The sequence below is a fragment of the Ceratotherium simum genome, chromosome 3 (assembly GCF_057802395.1).
Source record: "Ceratotherium simum simum isolate JZ-2026a chromosome 3, ASM5780239v1, whole genome shotgun sequence".
Taxonomy (NCBI): Eukaryota; Metazoa; Chordata; class Mammalia; order Perissodactyla; family Rhinocerotidae; genus Ceratotherium; species Ceratotherium simum.
This window is the reverse complement of record NC_141902.1, coordinates 62,604,081-62,628,455: the sequence shown is the minus strand read 5'-3', so window position 1 is coordinate 62,628,455 and position 24,375 is coordinate 62,604,081. Positions and strand designations below refer to the sequence as shown.

At 39.0% G+C, this 24,375-nt stretch overlaps 1 protein-coding gene across 5 annotated transcripts in view; it reads right to left on the bottom strand.

Annotated features, from left to right (window-relative positions):
- Positions 1-4,643: 4,643 nt before the first annotated feature.
- GLCE (glucuronic acid epimerase) overlaps positions 4,644-24,375 on the bottom strand; it is a 131,937-nt gene continuing 112,205 nt past the window's right edge. For all 5 annotated transcript variants that reach the window (XM_087428600.1, XM_087428599.1, XM_004421750.3 and 2 more), the window contains 3 exons: positions 16,579-17,174; positions 14,216-14,461; positions 4,644-8,660 (listed from right to left, as the gene is read on the bottom strand). In XM_087428600.1, the coding sequence (XP_087284726.1) occupies positions 7,636-8,660; positions 14,216-14,461; positions 16,579-17,161 (1,854 nt within the window). In that variant the 5' untranslated portion in view covers positions 17,162-17,174 and the 3' untranslated portion in view covers positions 4,644-7,635. The remainder of the gene's footprint in view (positions 8,661-14,215; positions 14,462-16,578; positions 17,175-24,375) is intronic.

The following is a 24,375-nucleotide window of genomic DNA, read 5'->3' as shown; positions in this document are numbered from 1 at the left end:
CTTTCATGCCAAGCCTGGGGCCGAAAGAGACAAGACCAGGCCCTGCCCAGGCCCACGCCAGGCAGTGCCATCTCTGGGGGCTCCTTTCTAGGCTCTGCTACAGGATGTGAAGGCAGCATGTGAAGAGACTTAAACTGCACAGACCCAGGTTCAGCTCTGCCACCAGTACCTTGACCCCAGAAAGTCACCACACACCTCAGCCTCTGCTCCTCCATTAAAAGGAGAGGCCCACTCCACTGGTGCCTTAAGACCACTCTGAGGATAAGCTAAAATAAAATGTTTAATGTAGAAGGTTCTTTAGAATCTCATTCATTCAAACTCTGATTTGGAATTGGTAACATTTTAAACATGCTTTGTTTTCAAAGCATGTTACTTTGAGGGATTATAGCGGGCAGGGGTAGTCCTGCCTATCACTACATCTCCAACAGCCAGCACTGTGCCTGGTAACTGTTTGCTGTGAATCCTTCTAGATGTTTTCTGTGCATTCACCTATCTGTGTGTGCATTTACACACGCAAACACACCCTACTTACAGCTTACTCTGTAATATAGACAGCTTTTGAAAAGTCTGTTAGGGAAGACAGCAAACTGCAGGAGAGTACTGGAGAGAGGCTACAGAGGGTCTGTCATGCTGGATCGTCCAAAACCTGATGTAAAGAGACAGTCCGGGGATGCTGAGGAAATGGGGCACATACCAAGGAGACTTATTGCTGGAAAAACCTCCTGTCTGTTTCTGGACTCTTCTAATCATTTTGTGGAGCAAGTACCAATTTCAGCAGATCTGTTATAGAGTCCACAGACAAAATGGGCTAATTTTCTCATCTGGCGGATGTGGGAGAGCGCTGAGGCTGAGATCTGCATCCCTGGTTGAGCACAGTGTGTGGGACCCCTGTGGTGGAGTCAGGAGATAATGGATCATGGCTACTGCTTCAGGACGATGGTTCAGAGCATGGACCCTGGGGTCAGACATACCTGGCTTTCAGACCTCGGTTTGTCAAATAACTGAATGACTTCTGGTAAGTTGTTCAACTTCTCCAAGTTTGTTTTTCATCTGTAAAGTTCACATGATACTTGCTCCCAAGATTGTCAAAAGAATTAGAAAGAACGCAGGTGGAGTCCTTTTGCAAGAGCCTGCCTGTGGGCGCTCAGCCACTTTAGCTGTTAGCATCACCGCCATTGCCTGGTCTTTGACTTTGGAAAGGGAAGGCTACCCAAGGCTACCTCCTACCAGAGGAAGAGCACTCCAGGCTGTCTCGGGGCAGGGATAGGATCTTCTCACCTCTGCTATTTTGGCAGGTGGCATATGACAGGTAGAGAGGTGTTCAATAAGTATTTAGTGAAAACAACTGCGTGACCTTGAGCTAGTTACTTCAACAGCATTTTGTTTTCCCATCCACCACCAGAGTCAGGCTCTAAGTCATGGCAAGTTGTAAATGAGGTTTAGTTTGAGGAGCGCCTACAATGGTTCTTGTTCCCTCTCATGACTCCTAAACTAAGACTATCAAGAGACACCAATCCAGAACGATAGTTTGTTGTACCCAGACACTGAGAACTCTGAGCTCATGAGAAGCTGCCTGGGGAATTTCTTCTGGCGGATATTTCCCCATGGAGGCAGTGCCTCTCTATGTGGCCTGCTGGGTTGAGAAGATACACTCTCCTCCAGATTACCCTGCCCCACCATTGACAGGACTGGGGAATTTGTTGGAGGCCTCCCACTCTATATTTGAATTGCAGAGATTTAATTCCACTGCTGTTAAAAAGGAGACAGAATAACAGGCATTAAATTAAAATCATGTACTTTTGCCAAGACCCCCCCACCACTGCCTCACCCCAGGGATTTAGTTCCTTCTCTAGTCCCCAAAGAGATTAACGTTCTTTACTAGATTCTCTGAACTGACATGGAGCAGCCATTCTTAGCTCAGTGATTTCACCAGGTGCTGATGAGAACACAGCAAAATCCCAGGAAGATACGGCTCTCCCAGGCGGCAAGCTGAGATGCAGTGAGCCTGGGTTGCCTAATCAGATCCTATCTGTGTGTTGACCACTGGTTCACAAGCTGCTTTATTTCTGATCCTTCACAGGACTTTTTCCACTTTTGCTGCTCTCTTTGCTACTGTTCCTTGATGGTTTGCTTTGCAGTCCTGCTATTGCACAAAACCCTTCTACTCATAGAAAAGGATTAGCAAAATTACACAGGGTTGCTGCTATTTAACATTCAGGAAATGCAGCATACACACGCCAGTTACCAATCATGCTTACCAGATGGTAAATGGATCTCTTTCCACCAGAAAGTGAGCAGCAAGCATTCAAATTCATCACCACTACAACATTTAGATTCACATCCGTCTTCAGTTTGACATCCTTAATGAGTTAGTATAATGAAAATCAATATTTTATCCCTATATTGCTAACCATTTGTAACAGTTACAATAATGCAGATTTGGGATTAAGAAAATTGTCATTAAACAAAATCTCACAACTGGCCCTTTTGATATACTCTGTATCTATACATATTTTTTCAATACCTCAGAGTTCTATATTTGGAATGGGCTAATGGACATGGCACATGGTAGGAAGAATAAAAATCTAGCAGCTGATGTTGGTGTCTATATATTTTTTTTAACACCATTGCTTTGGTAGTTACCTTTTATTAGTTTATAAAAAACTTTAAGATCAACTAGTTGTCTCTTATCTGACTGTATTATGAGGTAATTGAAGCCTATGGGATGGAGTATGTTCCTGATGCTACAATGGCAGAGCCAGGGAGCCCTGTCTGCTGAGTCCCAAGTCTAGACTTCTGCCTACCTAATGTTCCCTAAGGATCTCTGAGTTTTGGCCTCAGCTGGTTACCAACAAATTAAGTGGCAACACTAGCTTGTTCAGTTTCTATGCACTTAAGAGTGAAGAGTGGTTGTTATGGGCTGAATCGTGTCCCCCCAAAATCCATGTTGAAGTCCTAACCCCTAGGACCTCAGATTGGGACAGTATTTGTAGATAAGACCTTTCAAGAGGTAATTCAGGTAAAACAAGGTCATATGAATGGGCCCTAATTCAGTATGACTGGCGTCCTTATAAGAGATTAGGACACAGACAACACACAGGCAGAGGGATGACCATGTGAGGACACAGCAAGAAGGTGGCCATCTGTGAGCCAAGGACATGGCCTCCAAACCTGCTGACACCTTGATTTTGCAGGTCTAGCCTGGAGAATTGTGAGAAGATAAACATCTGTTGTTTAAGCCACCGTCTGTGGTATTTTGTTATGGCAGCCCTAGCATATACAGTGGTCCATATTGGAAGAAAATGTAGAATTTACATTATATTTTTCTCTATAATGGAGACATTTGTTATTAATTAGGGCTTGTTAGTTTTAAGTAACAGAAATCAAATCCAGCCAACTTAAGCACACATAGGAAATTTATCCTAAGCAGACTAGTTTCTCACGAAACCAGAGTGGAAGGCAGCTGGCCTCAGAAATGCACTGGATCCAGGGCCTGAAGCACTGTCAAGATTCTGTTTCCATCTCTGCTCTTCACTGTGTACCTGCTTTTTTTATCCATCCCAATTTCGGATTCCAGGGGAGGAGACTGACTGGCCCAGCTTGAGTGAGGAACTCACGCCTGGTCTGAGTCACGGCCAGAGGAAGTAGGGTCACATGGCACACAGTGGCCGCCAGAGTCCTGTGGAGACGAAGGAGGCATCCTCAGGAAAGGAAGGCCCATCAGGCTACGGAATAAGTCCTCTGTAGCCTGGAGGGTCTGTCCTCTCTCAAGGGCAATGGGGAAACATAGAATGGCTAATGTATGAACAGTTTAGCTACAAAATTAAAGCAAGAGCAGCCTGCGCCCTCATCCAGACCAAGAACTGCTTACGACCTTACGGCTGTTTCCCAACTGAGGATGACAGAGAAGGAAGAGATGCCAAAAATGTTGATTAGCAGCCTGTCAAAATACGTGCACCCATCAGCTGGAAAAAAGTGGTCAGTGATCAACTGGAATTCCATTAAACAAATGCTGCAGAAAGTTTAAATCCAAAAAATAATGTGCAATGAAACATAACATGAAGCCAGACTGGTCTCTGGTTTTATATGTACTTGGGAGCCTAAATCATTACTCTCTGAGAAGAAGTAGGGGAAAGGATTAAATAATGCCTATTGTTTGGAAGAAGACGCAAGTATAGGAAATGCAGGAAGGATGAACTTTCAAACAAATCTAAATCAGGTAAAAATGGTTACCAGCCTGAATTAGCAGCGGAGAGGGCATCCTCACGGTTGGCATGGCACCTTGTTCTTGCTCACGCTACTTCCTCCTCTCCTTCCACTTAGTGTTCAGGCTTGAAGCCTCCGCTGAGGCACTATCTCCTTCAGAACACCTTCTCTGACAGACCACATGCTGTGGCATTTCATTTTTCTGAAACTGTTTTCTGGACATTGCGTCCCCCATAGACTAAACCTCCTTAGGCGTAAGGCCTATGTAAGATACTCTTCCCCACTTTGTCTTCAAGGGCCTGATATGCCTTCAATGAACATTTGTTGCCTGACTACTTGTCGTGAGCTGAACAGGAAATGATGGTCAGAAATCTGCTTGCTGGGCTCAAATAATCTTAGAATAATTAGAGAAGAAAGAGAAATATCCAGGACATTCCTTTTAAGATAAAAACTTTATTTTACAATTTTATAAAGCAGCTTTACATTAAGCACAAACAATCCATTTACTTTGTATAGAAACAAAATACCTTTCCATCTGCAAAAAATCAAGTTTTGCTGTATATAAAACTAACATGTGCACATTGTGCTTAAACTGCAAAGTCTGTACAGCTTTACAAAGGACCACCCTTCAGAAGGGCATCCTGTAAACACTTTATTGCATATTTAACACATGGTATATAACCCACATGTACAATGGAGGAGAAACAAGAAAAACAATTACAAGGAGGATGAAAATAGCAGCTTTCAGTGAAAGTTCGCACACTGACAAAGAAAAAGGACTGCCACATTTAGAGAGTTGTGCTTGTGTGTCATTTCTGTATTTGCTCATGTACACTGGATGGTTTTTGGATGAAGCCTTTATGTACAATAACTCCTAAAGGGTCAAACTTGACCTTTATCTGGAAACTTTTGGCTGGTTTTACAACTGAAGTGGCAATAGATTTAATTTAACATCAAAGCTAACTCAAGATAAGTGTAAAAAACTAATGTGCATAATCTCGAAACAAAGAAAAATTTAAAGAAATAAAACAAAATAAAACTTTTAAAATATCTTCTCCATTCTAAGCTCAGAGTAAGTAAACATTTTACATGATTTAAAACCCTAGAAAACTCTGTAGGTGTTTAGGAACAAAAATGCAACAGATGGTCTTGGGCAGTGTTCCTCCACGTATGCCCCAGCTCATCTGCAGCAGAATTACCCAAACGCTCGTCAAAAACGCAGATTATCACACTTCACACAGGCAGATTTACTGAATTTCTGGAATCTGTATTTCAGTAAGCTCCCAGGTGATTCTGAGGCATCCTCAAGTTAGAGAACCACTGGTTTGTACTGATGGTGCTGCTATAGGTTCAACTCACCCTCTTAGAAAATTCTGGGACCACAAGAAAAACCAAGGTGCTGTTGCAATGTGGAAGGCAGTGTGAAACCAACAGCAATGAAAGACCAATGCCATTTCTAGATCAAAAGTCTTTCCTTATTCAGTGGAAAAGCACGGCCACATTGTTAAGGCACTGATATTTGTCACAGAAACAGTACCATACTGTTTTCACTAATTCCCTTAATCTGAAGTACCAGTATGCAAACACAGGGCAGAAGTCTGGACCGTTCTAAATAATAACAAATATGATGAAGTAAAAAGTGGTTCCAGATTGGAGAAAATTTATTTTTGAGCACTGAAATTAAAAAAGAAGGAGTCCAGATATTCTTGTTGAGATATCTAATGTATAAGAACTACACAGGTCAAAAGCTAGGGGGAACCCAATAACCCACAACTGTCTTGTTGTGGGCAAAACAGAGTGGTGGTCACATAAACTGAGAGTTTAAGCTTACTTTTCCGTGGCCAGTTTAATACTGTCTTCAGTGTAGATCTATATTGTCTTCTTCACTCTTGCTCCCTGTGCCACTAATATACATATTTTGCATATCTATAACATTCATATATATGTATATATTTTCTGCTTTCTAAGTAGTGTTGGTAGCGTGAGTTCAATTAACATGTAGTGTGTAGGCAGGTGCCCACGTGGCTCTTGATGTGCATTTATTATAGGTCACAGACAAATTGCACTGTGTTTGTCAGACTCAGTCCCCTGAAAGTGTGGCGTCTCATATCTCCAATCTGTAAGTTACAGACTGACTTAGTGTAAAACAGAAGACAGCAAAATCAACCTCCCTTGGTTTTGATCGAATGACTGAAGCCCTATAGCAGACACTGCCCAGGGTGTGAGGGCTATGGAACTTATTTATGTGAGGTATAGTGGGATGTAAAACCCAAATAAAGGTCTGATTACACAAGTACAGCAAATGCAATAGGATCACTTCTATCCAATAGCTGAAATAATTTAAAATTGAAATTGCAAAGGAAAAGTCAATGGTTTGAAAAGTTGATGACCAAGAACGATCTAAGTAGGAACAAAACCCGCTATGATTCTTGTACATAATATTTGACCTAGTATTTTTCCGTAAAGGGGAAAAAAGATCCTAAAAGGGCAATGGTAGTGGACTTATCAAAATTACTAGCTCCTTCCCAAATTTAGGTTTATAATAAAATTTCTCAAATGTCCCAAAAATGTGCCCCCAAAATAGACAAAACTCTTGAGTGTAGCCTGAAATGAAATACAAAAGTCTAGATAGCGACAAAAAGAAACCATCACAATGGGGATGGGGGAGGGATAGACTGATTATCAAACCTTTACTGATTGTAGATCAAGTTTCATAAAACAGATAACATTTTTGTAATTTCTTGTGCAGTCAACAAGTTTCACTTTAGTTGTGCTTACATTATATAACTGTGAAGCCTGAACACTGGCTGTATTTTTAATTTACACATTTCAAGAAAACCATAAATTCAAAATATTCTCCATATATAATAAATTGAACAAATGCTCATTCACCCCCAAGAAATTAATCTATAGAAAAGAAACATCATTTAAAAAAGTTTCACACAGTCCACTATTCAGGCTACAAATACATATTTACTGTATTACAGCACATTATTTGTTTAAAGTCTGCTTTCAACATAAACATAAATAATCACATTTTAAAAGAGCCCCATACTGTCTTCAGGTAAGTGCTAGACAGTCGGCCAGTAACAGCCGCTTACCATGATCCTCCCCAAACTGAGAGGGACCGGCTATCTGTGGAACTGTACAGGGTGATAAGCAAGGCAGTTAAACGTCTTTGTTCAGCCCATTGACTAAACACTTTTCTGCTCTAAATGCCACCTACATTTCTGCTCTAAATGCCACCTAAATACCCAACCCACGGAATGCAATTATCTCAGAAGACTGGTTTTAAAGATCATTTATCACTTTGATGTAATCCACAAAAACCTAGTATACTACCTTTTAAAATGTGCCCATGCTCTGCTGAGACGGAGCCCGCAGTTTCTGTGTGCAGCAGAGGCTGAGACAGCATTTTGGTTCTGAGCTCTAGTTGTGCTTTGCCCTGCCGCCTTTAAGGTAGCTTTTCCACCTCTTGACAAATTCTTTGAAGATTGGGGACTCATCAATGGTGCTGAGTAGCTGCAGCTGATTGATGTGGGTCGTGTGATAGTCCCAGCGGGCCAAGTTGGGGGCAATGCCAAGCATGAAGTGCCGGAGGTCATAGATGGTTCCTGAGCCCGTGTCGTACAAGGGGAGCATGGCTTTCAGGGATTCCATGCCCCGCTCATACAAGGACCTTGCTTCTTTCCCAAGCTTTTCCCCTGCGGTTTCTTTTAAGTCATACAGCCCAATTAAAGAATACATAAAGCCATTTAAAACAAAAGAGCTAGGTGTGGTTGGATATTCTTCATACCAGTCATGTTTATTCATGAACACAGCTTTAACTCCATGTTGCTCTGACAGAAACTTATAAGGGGCTGTTGCCCTTAAAGCTGAATTGAGGAATATATGGTCTTTTGTTAACAGATAGGCCCTGACTAATGTAGAAATGGCTTGCCCTTGGGCCATGGCAGAGTACCACCCTGGCTCTAAAGACTTGAACCCTTCCCCTAACTTACGGGTCACCATTATTGGCCAGCCACCTTTCTCATCCTGGTTCCTTACCAGCCAATCACTGGCAGCAAAGAATGCGGCCATGTGGGCTGTGGTAGAGATGGTAATGTTGTCGAGGAATCCTTTCCCTTTTGCAATCAACCTAACCACCTTCTTGGGCATTATTTTGGTTGGCTTGACAGCTTTTGTGTTGGAAAGACCCACTCCTTTCTTGAGGTCAGTGACCAGGTCCCTGGTAACCGTGCTCCATGAAGTTCTGGGCCCAATGCCATAATATATGTCTCTTTCTTTAAAAGCAATTAGCTGGGTATTTGAGACATAATGTACAGTGAAGAGTTGATTCTTTTCTGTGGTCTCTAGAACCACGGACACACTTCCATTTGTCAAGAACTTGAGGTCAAATGAAATAATAAAATCTTTTGTGTTCCCCAGTTGCAAAGATACACCTTCACTGGTTTCTGTAGGGGGAAAATATACCAACAAAGACTGGTTAGAATAAAAGCTGTTTGTATTTAAAACTTAACTGCAATTCATCCTTGACAACCACTGACCATACAAATTTAACACTTCAATATTTTATGTGCCAGATCATCATCATCATTTTTTTTACTAAACTGACCACAAATGAGAGAATTGGTGAGGCCATGATAGCTTGTGAGCATCAGGCCAAAGCTCTTACCTTTTGACCTGTCTAGTTTACATTAGAGGGTTAACAGAGCAAATGGCTAAGGTATTGTTGATCAAACTGCCTTTTCTACTAGATCAAATGCTACCTGATCAACAATCAATGACTATTCTAGTATATTCATTCTGCCAAAAGAAAAAAATAGCCAAAAGCTGGCTCAGCACATTATATTGTAAGAGAGAAGCTAGAAGGAAAGAATGGCTATACATGAATTTAAAAATTTTTATTTAATTAACATTTAATAAATATTTACTATGTTCTAAGTGCTTTTTACATATTAACTCATTTAATCCTCATAAAAATTACCAGAGCAGGTGCTACTATTACTCTCAATATACGGATGAGGAACTGAGACACAGAGAAGTTAAGTAACTTGCTCAAGGCACAAAGAGTTGAACCCACGCTGTCGGGTCTGGCTCCACAAGACACGCTCTTAATCACTATTTGCTGCTGAAAATGATAGGTTTGTTTTCAGATATTTGCTGGAATTGTGAATAAAGCATCTGGAAATTAAGGGATACTGGGGGAGGTGGAGAGAGAAGCACAGGCTTTGGAGTTAGAAAAACAAAAACCTTGTTTGAATTCTTACTCTTCCAGTTACTAGCTTTGAGATGTTCAATAAGATATACCTCTTTGGGCTTCAGTTTCTTCACATGTAAGGTAGAGATAATATTACTTTGGAAGATAATTGTGAGGATTAAAAAAGGAAGATAGTGGCTTGGAACATGGTAAAAAATGATAGTGATTATTATCATTATTCTGAAGCCACTGGCTTCAGAGGCTGATAAAATAGTAAAAGCTGTTTTATCTGGCAAGTTATCAAATGAGAAATTTCTCTTGCATATCTGTAGTGAGTGCAATGATGGCTGACTCCCAGAAAGACGATTTCTAAATACTGCTGGTCTAGATTTACCAGGAAAAGAAGCTGAGCACATTAAAACCAGACAGCAGCAACAGCAAGAACAAGCACAACAATGACGATAACTACATGTAATACAAATTCTAAAATATTAAAGGTAAATATGAATATCTTGATCTTTACAGAGCTTTCAAAACACATTCACATGTATCATCTCATTTGACCCTTTCAATAACCTTCTGAGGCTGGTAGAGCAGGAATCACTACTTCCATTTTAGAGATGAAGATATGGAGGCCTTGCAAGGTTAAAAGGTTTGCCCAAAGCCAAACACTAATTAGTGGGAAACAGAGACTAGAAACCAGGATTCCTGGACCCAAGTTCAAAGACTGTAAAAAGGAATGATATAGGAAATGGCATCCTCAGGAGAATAATCAGTGAGAAAGTTATTTCTCTTAAGTATAGCCACAGAATCAGATCTGCTTTGAGGAGTCCTTGAGAAAATCTTTAGCATGTCACCAGAAGCAAAGACTGGAAATGTGAACTGGTGATGGTGTTTACAGGGTGATGAGCTCGGAGAGTATTAGCACGTTGAGTTGACTGTTTAACTCTCCCAACACTGGATTCTACCAGTGTGAATATAATTGACCCAAGGCTCTTAATTACTTCATTTGGTGGAACAGACAATTATGGAAGTTGTAACAAGAATGAGAACATCGTGATAGACTTAATGCGTCAAACGATGCTTTGAGTAACTTTTAAAAAAGTGATTTCAGAAATATACTTCTAATACACTAAAAATCCATTTAATCTGGAAAAATGTAAACAGGCAATCTCTCTCTTAACTAGCATTTTTCTGCATCTATAGTAAAATGGAATCTGATGCTCAGTACAACATCCCTAAAACACTGCAGGATTCTGAATTGACTTGTGAATCACTCTAGATTAAATTATATTCAGTAGAGCAGACTATCTTGAGTGCTACTTATTTTTTCATTCTTAAGGTAATGCCTCATTAATCAGACAATATTATTAACTATGACATCCATTCTCACCAAACTGGATCACAATGACCCATCTTCAGAAGTCCAAATGGGAGGAAGCTGAAGAAGTACCCATTTTCCTCCCAGAATTCCACTGTAATTTTCACTTTATGTATAAAAATCCAATGAAATGATATGGTTCAATCAATCACCTTATGTCTCAACATAACAGATTAGTTCAAAGAACTCAGTCATGAACGATGTCACGAAATATAACCTTTTAAAAAAGCACTATTAATTTTTCTACAACCTTAACACCACCAGAGGGGGTTACTGAGCCACAAAGAAGAAGAGACAGAGAAGTCACAACTGCCAATTTAAATCAACAATTGTAATCTTCGCAACAATCTTATGAGATAGGTCTTTTAATTCCCATTCTATAGATGTACGGAGAGGTTAAATAACCTGTCAACATCACTTAGAAGGATATGAATGGTAGCAAATGGGATGTGACTATGGTTGTGGCAACCACCTTGGAAATATACTAGGCAAGGTCCTGAGCTCACTGGAGGTCTTATGCTATCTGGAGACCCCTGCTTTAAATCTACTAATAGAAAGTTTTGAGTTTCCTAATTGTTTGAAATTAGGCCCCTCCCCTCTCTGAGGAGTCATTCCCAGGTGTCACTACAAGTGTGTATTTTTGGTATATGTGTACATGTACGTTAGGCAACAAAGGATGATTAAGAATAGTCTTTAAATCAATGTTTTCACATACAATACAGACTGTTATCATTCATTCATTTAATCAGCAGGTTTACTATGTGGAGTGAGAAGAGGCCCTACTCAGAACCTCCAAGAACACTGAGAGATAGGGGTCAGGAGAAGAGAAGCTCACAAGAAGCCTGAGAAAGAATGGCCACAGAGAGACGATCAAGTGAGCCCATGGAAATGAAGTGAAGAGAGAGCCTCAGGAAAGGGAAAGCTAATTTAATCTAATAGAGTAGGATAGGTATAAAGTTTCAGTTCATTCCATCTTAAAATTAGGAAGAGGAACAAAACATTATTTAACAAATAAAACAATAAAAAATATGCGCAGACCCATGTTATGGTTCATTCCTCTAGATAATTCTGTCCCCTTTCAGGGGAAAAAATTCAAAGCCAAAAATAAATAAATAGAGCCAGCCCTGATGGCCTAGTGGTTAAAGTTTGATGCGCTCTGCTTCAGTGGCCTGCGTTCGTTCCCTGGTGCAGAACCACACCACTCATCTGTCAGTAGCCATGCTGTGGTGGCAGCTCACATAGAAGAACTAGAAGGACTTACAGCTAGAATATACAACTATGTACTGGGGCTTTGGGGAGGGGAAAAAAAAAGAGAGAGAGAGAGGAAGATTGCCAACAGATGTTAGCTCATGGTGAATCTTTCCCAGCAAAAATAAATAAACAAACAAACAAATAAATAAAATGCCAAGAGCATTCAGGCTCTGGTCCTCCAGAGCCTCATCTCACTTAGGCCTATGCTTTTATGTACAGTCATGTGCTGCACAATGAAATTTCGGTCAACAACCGACCACATATACAATGGTGGTCCCATAAGATTAGCATCATATAGCCTAGGTGTGTAGCAGGCTATACCTTCTAGGTTTGTGTAAGTACACTCCATGATGTTCGTACAACAATGAAATCGCCTAATGATACACTTCTCAGAACATATCCCCATCTTAAGTGACACATGACTATACAAGTCCCAATTTCTTTTCAACAGTGATTCTCTGAATTGATCTCCTGTGAGGTCTATGTCCTCTAAAAAGCCTCATCTCCCATACCTATGCCTTAATAAAACAGTCTCACCTCTGTGATTTCCTTCTCCTGCTCTGAGCAAAAACTCCCACGTAACTCCAACTCACTCTCTCTCGTACACTTGTATTGAATTCAACGCCAAGCACACCCAGGGCATCAAAACCACCACCCATTCCCAGCTAGCACACTCCCACCAACAGGGAGTTCCAACTGTGAGTAGCTTGTGTTCCACTGGCAGAATGACTGTCGCAGAGTTCTCTCCTCCATATGCTTAAAACCACCCTAGGAAGTAGTTGTATCTCCAGCTACTGGCTGCAGAACAAAGAGCTAAAGTGAGGATCCCTCACTTAGTATGAGGGGATCTATCTTTTCTACTACCCAGGACATCCAACAGTGCACAATGAAATCTATTGCTCTAAATAGGATAGAATTCAAAAGATTGTTCTAGAAAACTTCCCAGCACTTGAGGAGATCAAGATGAGGACTGCTGTTTTCCACCCTATTCAGACAACATTATTAATTAGTGCAGGAATAAGCTCCTGGGTTCAACCCAAAGCAAATGTCCTTTTGCTTAGTCTAATCATTTCCTGCTGCAATAACCTCTTAGGTATCACAAGCTAAATATTCTTAAACATGTCCACGTCCTTTCTGACCTAGCCACGTCTGCTGTTTTACATTAAGCAAAGATGCTCTATGTGCTGGAATATCACAGAATGCTATAGGAGAAAAGAAGTTCTAGTCACAGAATAAAAACTAAAGGTCACCCATTATTTGCACTGCATTAAGCACTCATAAATCCATTACTTAAGGCCATCTAGAACGAGTAGATTTGTATCGTGGCTTTCAAGGTCTGTGAATCACACAGTCATCAATAAACGACAAGGAGAGAATAGAGAAGAGGTCTGACAACCTTTTCTCTCTTTTTATTTACCTTCTGCAAGGTTAGGGGGAGGAGGGAAGCGTTCTGTTCTTGACAACATTTCCCCAAAGAGAATTAAGCCTGAGGTGCTAAAATTATTTCATTGTCTTTTTAAGTAATGGACTCATTAATTCTCATGGATATTGATTAGTGGAGAAAAATACATCCTAATTAATGAGACTGTCTTAGTAAAAGGGGAAATGTTGCATAAAGTTAATTTGATTTTATAAATGATTTTATTAATGAAATGGTTTTGTATGAAGTTTGAGATAATCTAGTACATTAACAAAATTCAATATGGGAAGCAGGCCTGGTTGGTAATGCTGTATTATCTTGAAAAAAATAAAAAGCTACTGGTAAAAAATAGGCAAAGGAAAGGAGGGCTCTCTCTATAAAGAAAAATTTCTACCATAATGCAAAATAGTTTAAAAATTAAAGAATAACTACTGTATTGAAATATTAAAATAAACCAAGGAACTTCATTCCTGTGAGATATAGATCCCCGGAAGAGACACACACCATGCAGTAACCTGTATCTTAATATTCAATCTATGGCTTGGCTCTTCACATAGTAAATTTTCCTTTTATAACCTTAAATTTTTAGCTGTTCCTTTTTTAGCGATTTCACTTGTGTGACACCATTTGTTTCTTTCCATACATAATATAAAGGATCTGCTAATGTGTTTTTAAAACCATAAAAGCAATTTTAAGGGAGTTATCAGGTGCTATAAATCAACATAAAATTAGCAGACACATATTATACATCACTTACCTGGAGCAAGGAACTGTTTAACATTGGTGAATCTAGACTTATCAGCCACACTGGCCACAAAGCAACCCTTTGGCACGGTCCAGTCATTCGCCTTGCTGTTTTTGTCCCTGTCTTCTGCTGTCTCATATACCTCTGTGTGAGGGGGTTTCTCAGTTAGATTCTTGCTGTAATGACTTAACCCATACTGTGCAATCTGGATTGGGTAGAAATAGCCTTGAGGTCCCCACTGGGTAGATAAAGGTACACCTATAAAATAGAAAAACAAAGTAAATAAGCATGTCCAGACATTTGCAAGCCTATTTTGAACACTACTCTTCACTGTTTTACTTCTAGGGGACTTTATAGGGTTATCAGCAACTTTTGAGCATCCTTATTATACTATTTACCTAATTACTAAAAACTAGTACCAAATTAACCAGATACGAAAAACAAAATTAAGTGTTCATTCACTCTCATTCATTATTTGCTAATCAACAGCAATGCAATGCTGTAGAGTATCTTTTAAGGACTAATTTTTTATGTGTATTACTTTTCTCATAGCTACAGATATCATGTTTCATAATCCTGTTCACACATTCAAGTTTTGCACAATTTAAATACATGTAGATAATGTCACCACAATTTTATTCTAGAATATTAATCCTGAAATTTTCTTAAAGATTTGTACTTAACAATCAAGTTAATTACATACTCATCTCTCCCTCCAATGTCAAGATGTTGCCTAATAGCTGTATCATCTGATAGTTAAAGTATTTTCTTAAGAAGCCAGTTATGACTAGGCAACTTAAACTATCAACACAGCTTGTGTTCTTTTTCATATCTTTCATGTCAAAACGTAATTCTTAAAAATGAGGAGTGGTTTTTTTTTTTTTAAATGAATTAAAGTTTTATATTTAACCATAGATTCTTGAAATAATTCTTAACGGATTACCTCTTGTCAAATTCTAAGCAAAACTTTTAAATGTTTGGTATCAGTAGTAATTTCCCACATGAGAAATACAGTAATACCACATTGCACAGAATACTATATGGTTGCATCATAGTGTACGTGTTGAGAGAGAAACTCCTATCTGTAGCTGTAAAATAAATTAACAAGCATCAGATGGGCACACCGCAGAAACTGGGAATCTATAAAACTGGATGTGTTCTGATGTAGTTTCAAAACAGTTTAAGGAACTTGGGACTACATAGGCTAAGAAACCTAGGCTACAGATAAGCTTCTTAATTTCTGTATTCTTTCTCCAAGGGGCACTTTTTTTTAAATTCAAATGGAATTATTGTCACTTAATAAAAGGCAGGTTTATGCAATCTCATTAAAGATGAGCGATAAATACAATAATGTGCAACAGGCATAAGAACTGATAGACTGATCAATGGAACAGAATAGTAGGCCAGAAACATACTCTAGTATTCAAAATATTTTAGTATAATGATAAAGATTGCATCATGAATTAATGGGGAAAAGAGGAGATTATTCAATACATGTTAGGGAAAAAATCTAAAATTAGACCCTGACCTTGTACCATTTACCAAAATATAAATCAATTTAGCTGGACTAAGAAGTTAAATGTAAAAAAACAAAGCCACAAAACTACTAGAGAAAGTACAGATGAACAGTTGATCATGGTGTAGCAAATGACTTGCTAAGCATAAAAGGAAGAAGTAAAAAAAAAAAAAAATCCCTAAGTTTAGTAAATAGAACTAAAAACTTCTAAAACTAATGAATCATAAGTAAAATGAAAAGTCAAATTCAATTTGGCTTTCTGGTTAATCCTAGGTTTGAGATACAAATCCCAGAATATACTAATTATACCCATAAGGAACCCTCACTGCTCCAGGTTTGAAAGACAATGAAAGACAATACATAATAGACTCCAGGAGTTCAGTATAAATTCAGAGAAAATGGTGTCTATGTACTGTCTTATTCTGAGGACTTTAAACCTCCATCCAGAGATGATACCTGGCTAATCTGGCACCAAGACTGCACCGGTACATTGATGGGCTCATTGGATGATCTCTCTCCCTTTCCCATCTCCTCTCATAGGATAATAACTGTATATTTTAATGCAAAATTTCTGGAGATGCTGTGCCTTGAGTTTACTGGTGAGAATTTTAGATTCTGAGGCAGGTTAATGGGATAATCCTATTTGATCAGGTATGATCTTATTGAAGCCCTTACATCACACCATCTAGAAAGGTGCCCTAGGTTCAGACTTAACCTGTTCTGCCCTGCTAAGACAGAGTGATGAAAGGTCTCTTGATAGTAAGCTATCTATGTATCTGCTATATAATTAACACCTACAGTTTCTTATTCCTCAACACAGTTAAGATAGAAAAATGCAGTGGAGCAGACAGATACCAACCTTCAACCCCACTTATGCACTTGACTCTGTCTCGGACTTCCACATTGTAGCCTTCAAACGACATAAACACACCATCAGGGTGATAAGGGGCTCTCTGTGCATAGACTTTGGAATAGCTATGAGAGAATTCAAACCGATCATAGCCATCATACTGAACCACTTTTCCATAAACGTCAAAATATTTCTCTACCCAGGTGAATGGAAGAAAGACTTCATTCCCCTCTCGTCTCCCTTTAATTGTGTGTTCATCATTTATGAGACAGTCGATTTCTTCATATTTGAGCCCTAACACCTTGCTTCCCCCATTGCTATTGAAGCCTCCAACGACAGGCGGTGCTTTCTGCTGTTCCTGAGGGAATCCCTCCTCAGACTGTCTGGCCATGTGGTTCACATAGTTGTTACTCTCAGATGCTGCCGCTCTTTTTTCCAATCCATCCCCTCTGAAGCCACCACTCAAATGCCGTGGAAACTGGATCGCTTTGTCGCTGGAACACTTATTCCACAAGAGTACTGTGACCAAAGTGAAGAGTGCGCAGATGATAATCAAAGTCTTATAGTTGACCCGAGCTGCCAAGCAACGCATATTCAGACCATACCTATGGAGGCAAGAAAAAAAATTCATGAAAGATGTACTGCTGACATCTCATAGGATAAGGTGTTCTTTATTTTTTTTATGTTGAACATTAGGGAAATTTTATTAATTGTATGTAATCTGATCTGATATAAAACTACTGACTCAAACTTTTCAGCAGAAACAAAGAAAAGGCAAGAGGTGCTTCCCCCTCTTAAAATGCTCAGCATGATCTGCTAAAGCAGAGATTCCCAAACTTTCTCTGTTTGTGGCTCCCTTGGTATGTCAGTAATTTTTTTACAAAGCCCCCAGGCCAAAAGAAATACCTACTAGTTTCATTTATTAAGTAGTTGGGCCCAAACAACTTAATACATATTTCTCTCCTAACAACTTAGTAGCTGTTTGAAAAAACGTAACAGGTCTTGTCAAGGTAAACACTGACATCCATCTTGCCAAACCCAACAGTGAATTTTTGGTGCTCGTCCTACTTGACCTCTCAGCAGCATAATAGTCCATGACTCTTTCCTTCCTGAAACACTTTCTTCTCACGGCTTCCAGGGCCCCATTCTCTCTTGGTTCTTCTTATCTCCCACTGGCTGCTCCTCCTCAGTCATCTTTGATCATTCCTTTTCACCTCTCTGAACCTTAAATGTTGGAGTGCCTTAGGGTCCCAGGCCTCAGATCTCTTCTTTATCTCTATTCACTTGTAATCTCACCCAATCTCATGGCTTTAATTACAATTTATATGTTGACTACTCCCCAAATTCTATCTCCAGGCCAGACCTTCCTTCAGAACTGCAGAGATCTATATCTAAGTGCTGATCCAAGTAACTGACATCTTTCCTTGGACATCAAATGGACTTCTGAAACACAACATCCAAAATGTAACTCAGAATCTTTCCCCTCAACCTGTTACTACTTTCCTACTGCTCAGAGCAGAAATCTTGACTCCCTTCTTGCTCACCCCATACCCAACTACTCAGGAAATCCTGTTGGCTCTACCTTCAAATTATACCCAGAATCTGACCTCTTTTTACCAACTCCACTGTTACCACCACATCAGAGCCACTGTCATCTTTCACTTGGAATACTGTAATGATGTCCAAACTGGTCTCCCTGCTCCTACCCTTGCTCTACTATTCTACTCCCCCAAGTCTATTCTCAATACAGCAGTCAGAATGATGCTTTTAAACATAAGCCAGATCATGTCCTTCCAGTCATGACGAGAGAAGAATTTGACGCTGTTGTCCCTGCTGGCCATATGGTGTACCAGCCAGCTGTGATTGCAATGCAAGCAGTCCCCAGGTGCCTGTTGCTGGGGTCACTGAGAAATACGGAAAATTATGGGTTAGCAATATATGGAATATTTCAGCCTGCTGAGAGTAAGGGGAGGAGTCTCATTGCTATTTGCTACAGTGGCTCTGTAATTTATTTTACGGTGTAAATCTACGACTACTTATTTTATTGTTTGTAATCCTCCCCACCTTTTTCCTCTCAATAAACCCTTTAGGCAGCAATGAAATTAAAAAAATCAAACCTCAAAATGAAAATGTTTAATGAAAAATTACACAGTGGATTTCTGTTTTTCAAGAATGTTGATAGTGAATGTATAATTCACTAATTTCTTTTAATTCCAAGAGAAGATAAACTTTGAGTCTTTGCATGTCTGAAAACAACTTTATTCTGCCCTCACCTTTGATTAATAGTTTGGCAGCATACAGAATCCCTGGTGCATACTATTTTCTTTTGAAATGTTGTAGGCAATATTTTACTGTCTTAAAGCATTAAGGGTTACTGATAAGAGATTTGATTTCAGTCTGACACCTGTCACTTTGTACATGACTTCCCTCTGGATCTTTTGTATATCCTAGGAATCCTGCAGCTTCACAAGAATGCGTTACAGCATATTTGAATCACTATTTCAGCACTTGGTGTGCCCTTTCAATATGAAAACTTGTGTTCTCTTATTCTTGTTTACAAGATGTAGCATCTTCTTGCAGCACTGAGTATACTTTTTTGTAAAGTTCTCTCTAAATGATTAGCTCTGTTTTCTCCAGTGGCAATTTTTCTGGTTATTTTAGTTTCTCTTTCATGCTGTTAGTTTTCCTCACATGCCTGGTGATCTTTGGTTACTCATTCATATTAGGGCCTGAATGACTCATTAGCCAACAGATTTCCTCTGTTATTGTGAAGACGGTCTGTTTTTTGGCTAGACTGCTCTCCTGAGGGGGACTCTGTGGGCTAGGTACAGGCTGACTGACAGTGTTCCTTTAGGGTGTGTGGGTGGGAAGCCAGCAGGCACTCTAAATGCTAGAATGAAGATGGCTTTTTTCTTTTGTTCTGGAGACATAAGTTGTACTCCAGAAGCCTTAGCTTCTCCCAATTTCTCTAAGGAAAATCTGCCTGGTGTTTTGCCTGGGGTTCATGCCAGCTATCTGGAGTCCAAGTGCAGGGGTGAGAGAGGTACGGGAAGGTAAGGAGAGGGTACAGTTGTGCCTGCTAGTACTCGAACAGAGATGCAGAAATCTGTTCAATTACCATTCTTTGGTAGTCTTCTTCTTTATTGTTATTGGTTTCTTCATTTCGTATTTCTATACTTTTACTATAGTTATATATATAGTATACTATATATATAGTATACTATACTTATACTATGCATTTTATTTCAATGGGGCGTCAGGAGGAAAAGGAGGCAAAGATATGGGTTTGATCCATCTTGGAATCCATAAACAGATTTTAAGAGCTGGAATCCAATAATGCACTTTTTGGCATTGGCATTATTACTATGAGAACATGTGTTGAATGCTGAAAAACCAAAGTGTGGTACAAACAAATCTTCAAAAATAGTGTATTTATAAATTGAGGATTTCCTTATATTGTAGTACAAACTGATAACACTAAATGGTGTTTATCAAAAAAAAAAAGTCCTTCATTAAAAACACTTATGTGACAACATTTGAATCATTCCTCTCTGCTTATGAAACTAGGTTACCATTATGATGAGAGACATGATGGGAAAATCAAAATTAAAAACTTTCAATAACCTTGATGCCCAGATTTTGTTATCTAATACCATTCCTTACTGAACGCAATCAGGGCTTCTGAAAGAAATGGGTGATTCCAGGTCTGGGGCCTTGCCATGCCAGAAAACAAAACTTTCAAATCAATGGGATCATAATCCAGGGGATCAGAAAAGCAGTAAAGGACAGATAAAACAAGATTGGAAACATACAGATAATTGCTGAAGCTGGAAGATATGATGGAAGTTCACTATATTTTTCTCTACACTTTTGTTATGTTTAAACATTTCCATAATTTAAAAAATAGTGTCATAGAAAAAAGACACAGGATAGGAATCAGCCTGAAAGGTCCCCTTCTCCATTAAGTAAAGTTGTGAGAATTATGACTGATGTTGACTGTAACACAATGAATCAATAAAAATCCTTGAGTCTACAACGATATTCAAAAAGCAGAAAGCTAGAAAAAAAAACTTAGGTCATCTTCTGAGCTGGTGAAAATTGGTAACTAAGTGAAAGAATTTATTTATCTAGCCGACTTTTGAAGGAGAACAAACCAATAGCCCCAGATGATAAAGAATTCTATTTTAGAGAAAAAGGATGGCTAATAATGTATTAGAAATTAGGAAAAAAAATCAGAAAATTAGCATTATGCGATCCCTAATGAAATTATTTATTTAGGCAAGTATTATATTCAGGTATATGTTTGCTAGGGACCTAGAGATTCATACTGTGCAAAGTAACACCAAATACACTCTTTTCTAATCGCAAGGAGAAAAAGATGAAACTCTATAATGAAGGGATTGGATGGTCATTACCCTAATTCAGTCTCATTAATGGTGACTCATCCAGATACTGTGTATCTTGATGAGTTAAAATAAAAAGTACAAAACTTTTCATCTATCCCAACCAAAAATGTTTAACTTGGATCTCTCAGGTCTTAAGTTTTAACTTCTAGTTAAGGAAATACAAGGGATAGAGGAACAAGTTAAATGAGGAAGCAACCAGACACATCTAAATGAGACATCCTGCAGGAGAGTTGGCCCCGTCTCCTCAATAAATTAGTGGTATGAAAAGAAAAAGGAGACTAGGTTAGATTTTTTTTTTAAGAGACTTAAGGGACATAACAACCAAATGTGAACCTTTGTTCTACACTGGGAAATCTGACTAGGGACTTGATAAAAGGAAAGATGGAAGGACATCTGGAGATTGTTAATTGAAAAAAGGAGGTTACAAAACAGCACATACAGTATGATCTCACTTTAGTACTCAATGCATATATAGGTCTTTATTTTCTAATTTTCCATGATTATATTTACCATTTTTTTAACCATAAAAATTGAAAACTAAGACGGTCAATTTTGTTAAAATACTGAAAGAAAGAAATGTAAATTTTAAGTTAAAAATGTCTATAAATATGTAGTTTTCAAAATAGGCACTGACTTTTTCTAATTTCCACGACTATATTTACTTTTTTTCATAACCATAAAAATTGAAAATTAAGAAAGTCCAAGTCAATTTTGTTAAAATATTGAAAAAAAGAAATGTAAATTTTAAGTTAAAAATGTCTATAGATATTTAGTTTTCAAAATAGGCACTGACATTTTTGGGAGGGAAGGGAAAGAGAGGGGAGACAGAAGGAGGACGGAAAGAAAGAAATCCCTGAGTATTGACATGCAGTATTAACTACCAAATAGGCTCAATCTAAAGGTAATTGTGATAATTTTATTATAATGTTGCTCAAATTATAGAAAATTGACCACGGAAACTTTCGAATTTTAAAAAGTAGACTGCATTGAATTTTGCTAAGTATAAATGATAGTAACTTTAAAAGCTAAAACCAGGGTGACGTCAGCATCATGGCAGAGTGAGCTTTCCTGTAAACTCTTCCCCCCATAAGATACAACAAAAGGAACAGTCACAGACCAACAATGGACTCCTAGACAGCAAAAAGGAAGATCGGAAAGATCCACACTGCTGCACATCTGAGAGTGGACGTCCTGCGGCCCCCGGAGGAAGTGGGGAGAGAGGACTGAGAACTGCTGCAGGGGTGCTATCAACATCTGAGCACCTCAGGAGAGTGGGTAACAAGGGGCGAGCGAGAAGCCCCCCACACCAGGGACCCAGCGGGCAAAAGAGAGATCACCCCACCCCCCACCGCCATGCATGCCCGACACTGACGCTCAGCCGACCAGACCAGACCAAGCTGCTGGCGGATCGCAGCGAACAGCTGGGGCAGAGCGCAGGGGCCTCAGATTACACAGCCCTTAACCCCTACACAGTGGGGGGTGGGTGGAAATTGCAACCAGATATTTCCAGGATGAGGAAAAACAAAGCGAATACAGGAACCACAATGCAAAGGTACATGAAATCACCAGACCAGAAGGAAAATGACAAGCACCCAGAAACCAACCCTGAAGACACAGAAATCCATAACCTAAATGACAGAGATTTCAAAATAGCTATCATAAAAAAACTCAACGAAATACAAGATAACACAGACAAACAATTCAATGAGATAAGGAGTTTCTTCACAAAAGAGATTGAAATCATAAAGAAAAACCCATCCGTACTGATGGAGATGAGGAACACAATGGAGGAGATAAAGGAGAATCTGGAATCTTTAAAGAACAGAGCTGACGATATGGAGGAAAGAATTAGCATTTTAGAGGATAGGAATACAGATATGCTCCAGATGGAAGAGGAGAGAGAACTAAGACTAAAAAGAAATGAAGAAAGTCTCAGAGAAATATCTGACTCTATTAGGAAACGTAACATAAGAATCATAGGTATTCCCGAGGCTCTCCCGTCAGGCTCTCAGTGGATTTCTCAACAGAAACTTTACAGGCTAGGAGATACTGGAATGATATATTCAAAATACTGAAAGACAAAAACCTTCAGCCAAGAATACTCTATCCAGCAAAAATATGCTTTAAATTTGATGGAGAAATAGTAACTCTCCCAGATAAACAAAAGCTAAGGGAGTTCATGGCCACGAGACCCCCACTACAAGAAATACTCAAGAAGGCCCTCAGGCCTGAAAAAAAGAAGAGAAAGGGAATACAAAGCTTGGAGCAAGGAGAAAAATAGGTAGACAAAATCAGAAAAATAGTAGATCTTTACCGGAATAGGTTAGCAATCACTTAAATACCAAAATCAAAGATCAAAGGAAGGAATTCACCAAAAATAAATATAACCTCATCACTGTAGACACACACGCAAAACACAAGATACAATAAGGTATAACAAGAACGACTTAGAAGGGGAAGAGGAAAGAGATTGAATTGACTTAGTATCAGGAAATAAGAGGCCACCAGATAATGGACTATCTCATACACAAGATTTTTTTATACAAACCTCAAGGTAACGACTAAACAAATAATCAAAACAAAATCACATATGATAAACAAAGAGAAAACTAGAAGAGTCATAAGACAGAACAACCAAACTGAATTGGCAGTCCGAAACAAATGGGACAAGAAACAAAGGAAATGCAAAAGAACTGGAAAATAAGTGACAAAACAGCAACATTGAGCCCTCATATATCAATAATCACCCTAAATGTAAATGGATTGAACTCTCCAATCAAAAGATACAGAGTGGCAGGATGGATTAAAAAGCAAGACCCAACAATATGCTGCCTCCAGGAAACACATCTCAGCTCTAAAGATAAGCACAGGCTCAGAGTGAAAGGATGGGAGACAATACTCCAAGCTAATGGCAAACAAAAGAAAGCAGGTGTTGCCATATTCGTATCAGACAAAGTAGACTTCAAGATAAAACAGGTTAAGAGAGACAAAGAAGGACAATATATAATGATAAAAGGGACACTCCACCAAGAAGACGTATCACTTATAAATATATATGCACCCAACATAGGAGCACCAAAGTACATAAAGCACTATTAACAAACCTAAAAGGAGACATTAACAACAACACAATAATAGTAGGGGATCTTAATACCCCACTTACACCAATGGCTAGATCATCCAGACAAAAAGTCAATGAAGGAACAGTGGACTTAAATGAAAAACTGGACAAGATGGACCTAGTAGACATATACAGAACACTCCATCCAAAAACAGCTAAATACACATTCTTCTCAAGCACACATGGAACATTCTCAAGGATAGACCATATGTTGGGAAACAAAGCAAGCCTCAATAAATTTAAGAAGATTGAAATCATAACAAGCATCTTTTCAGACCA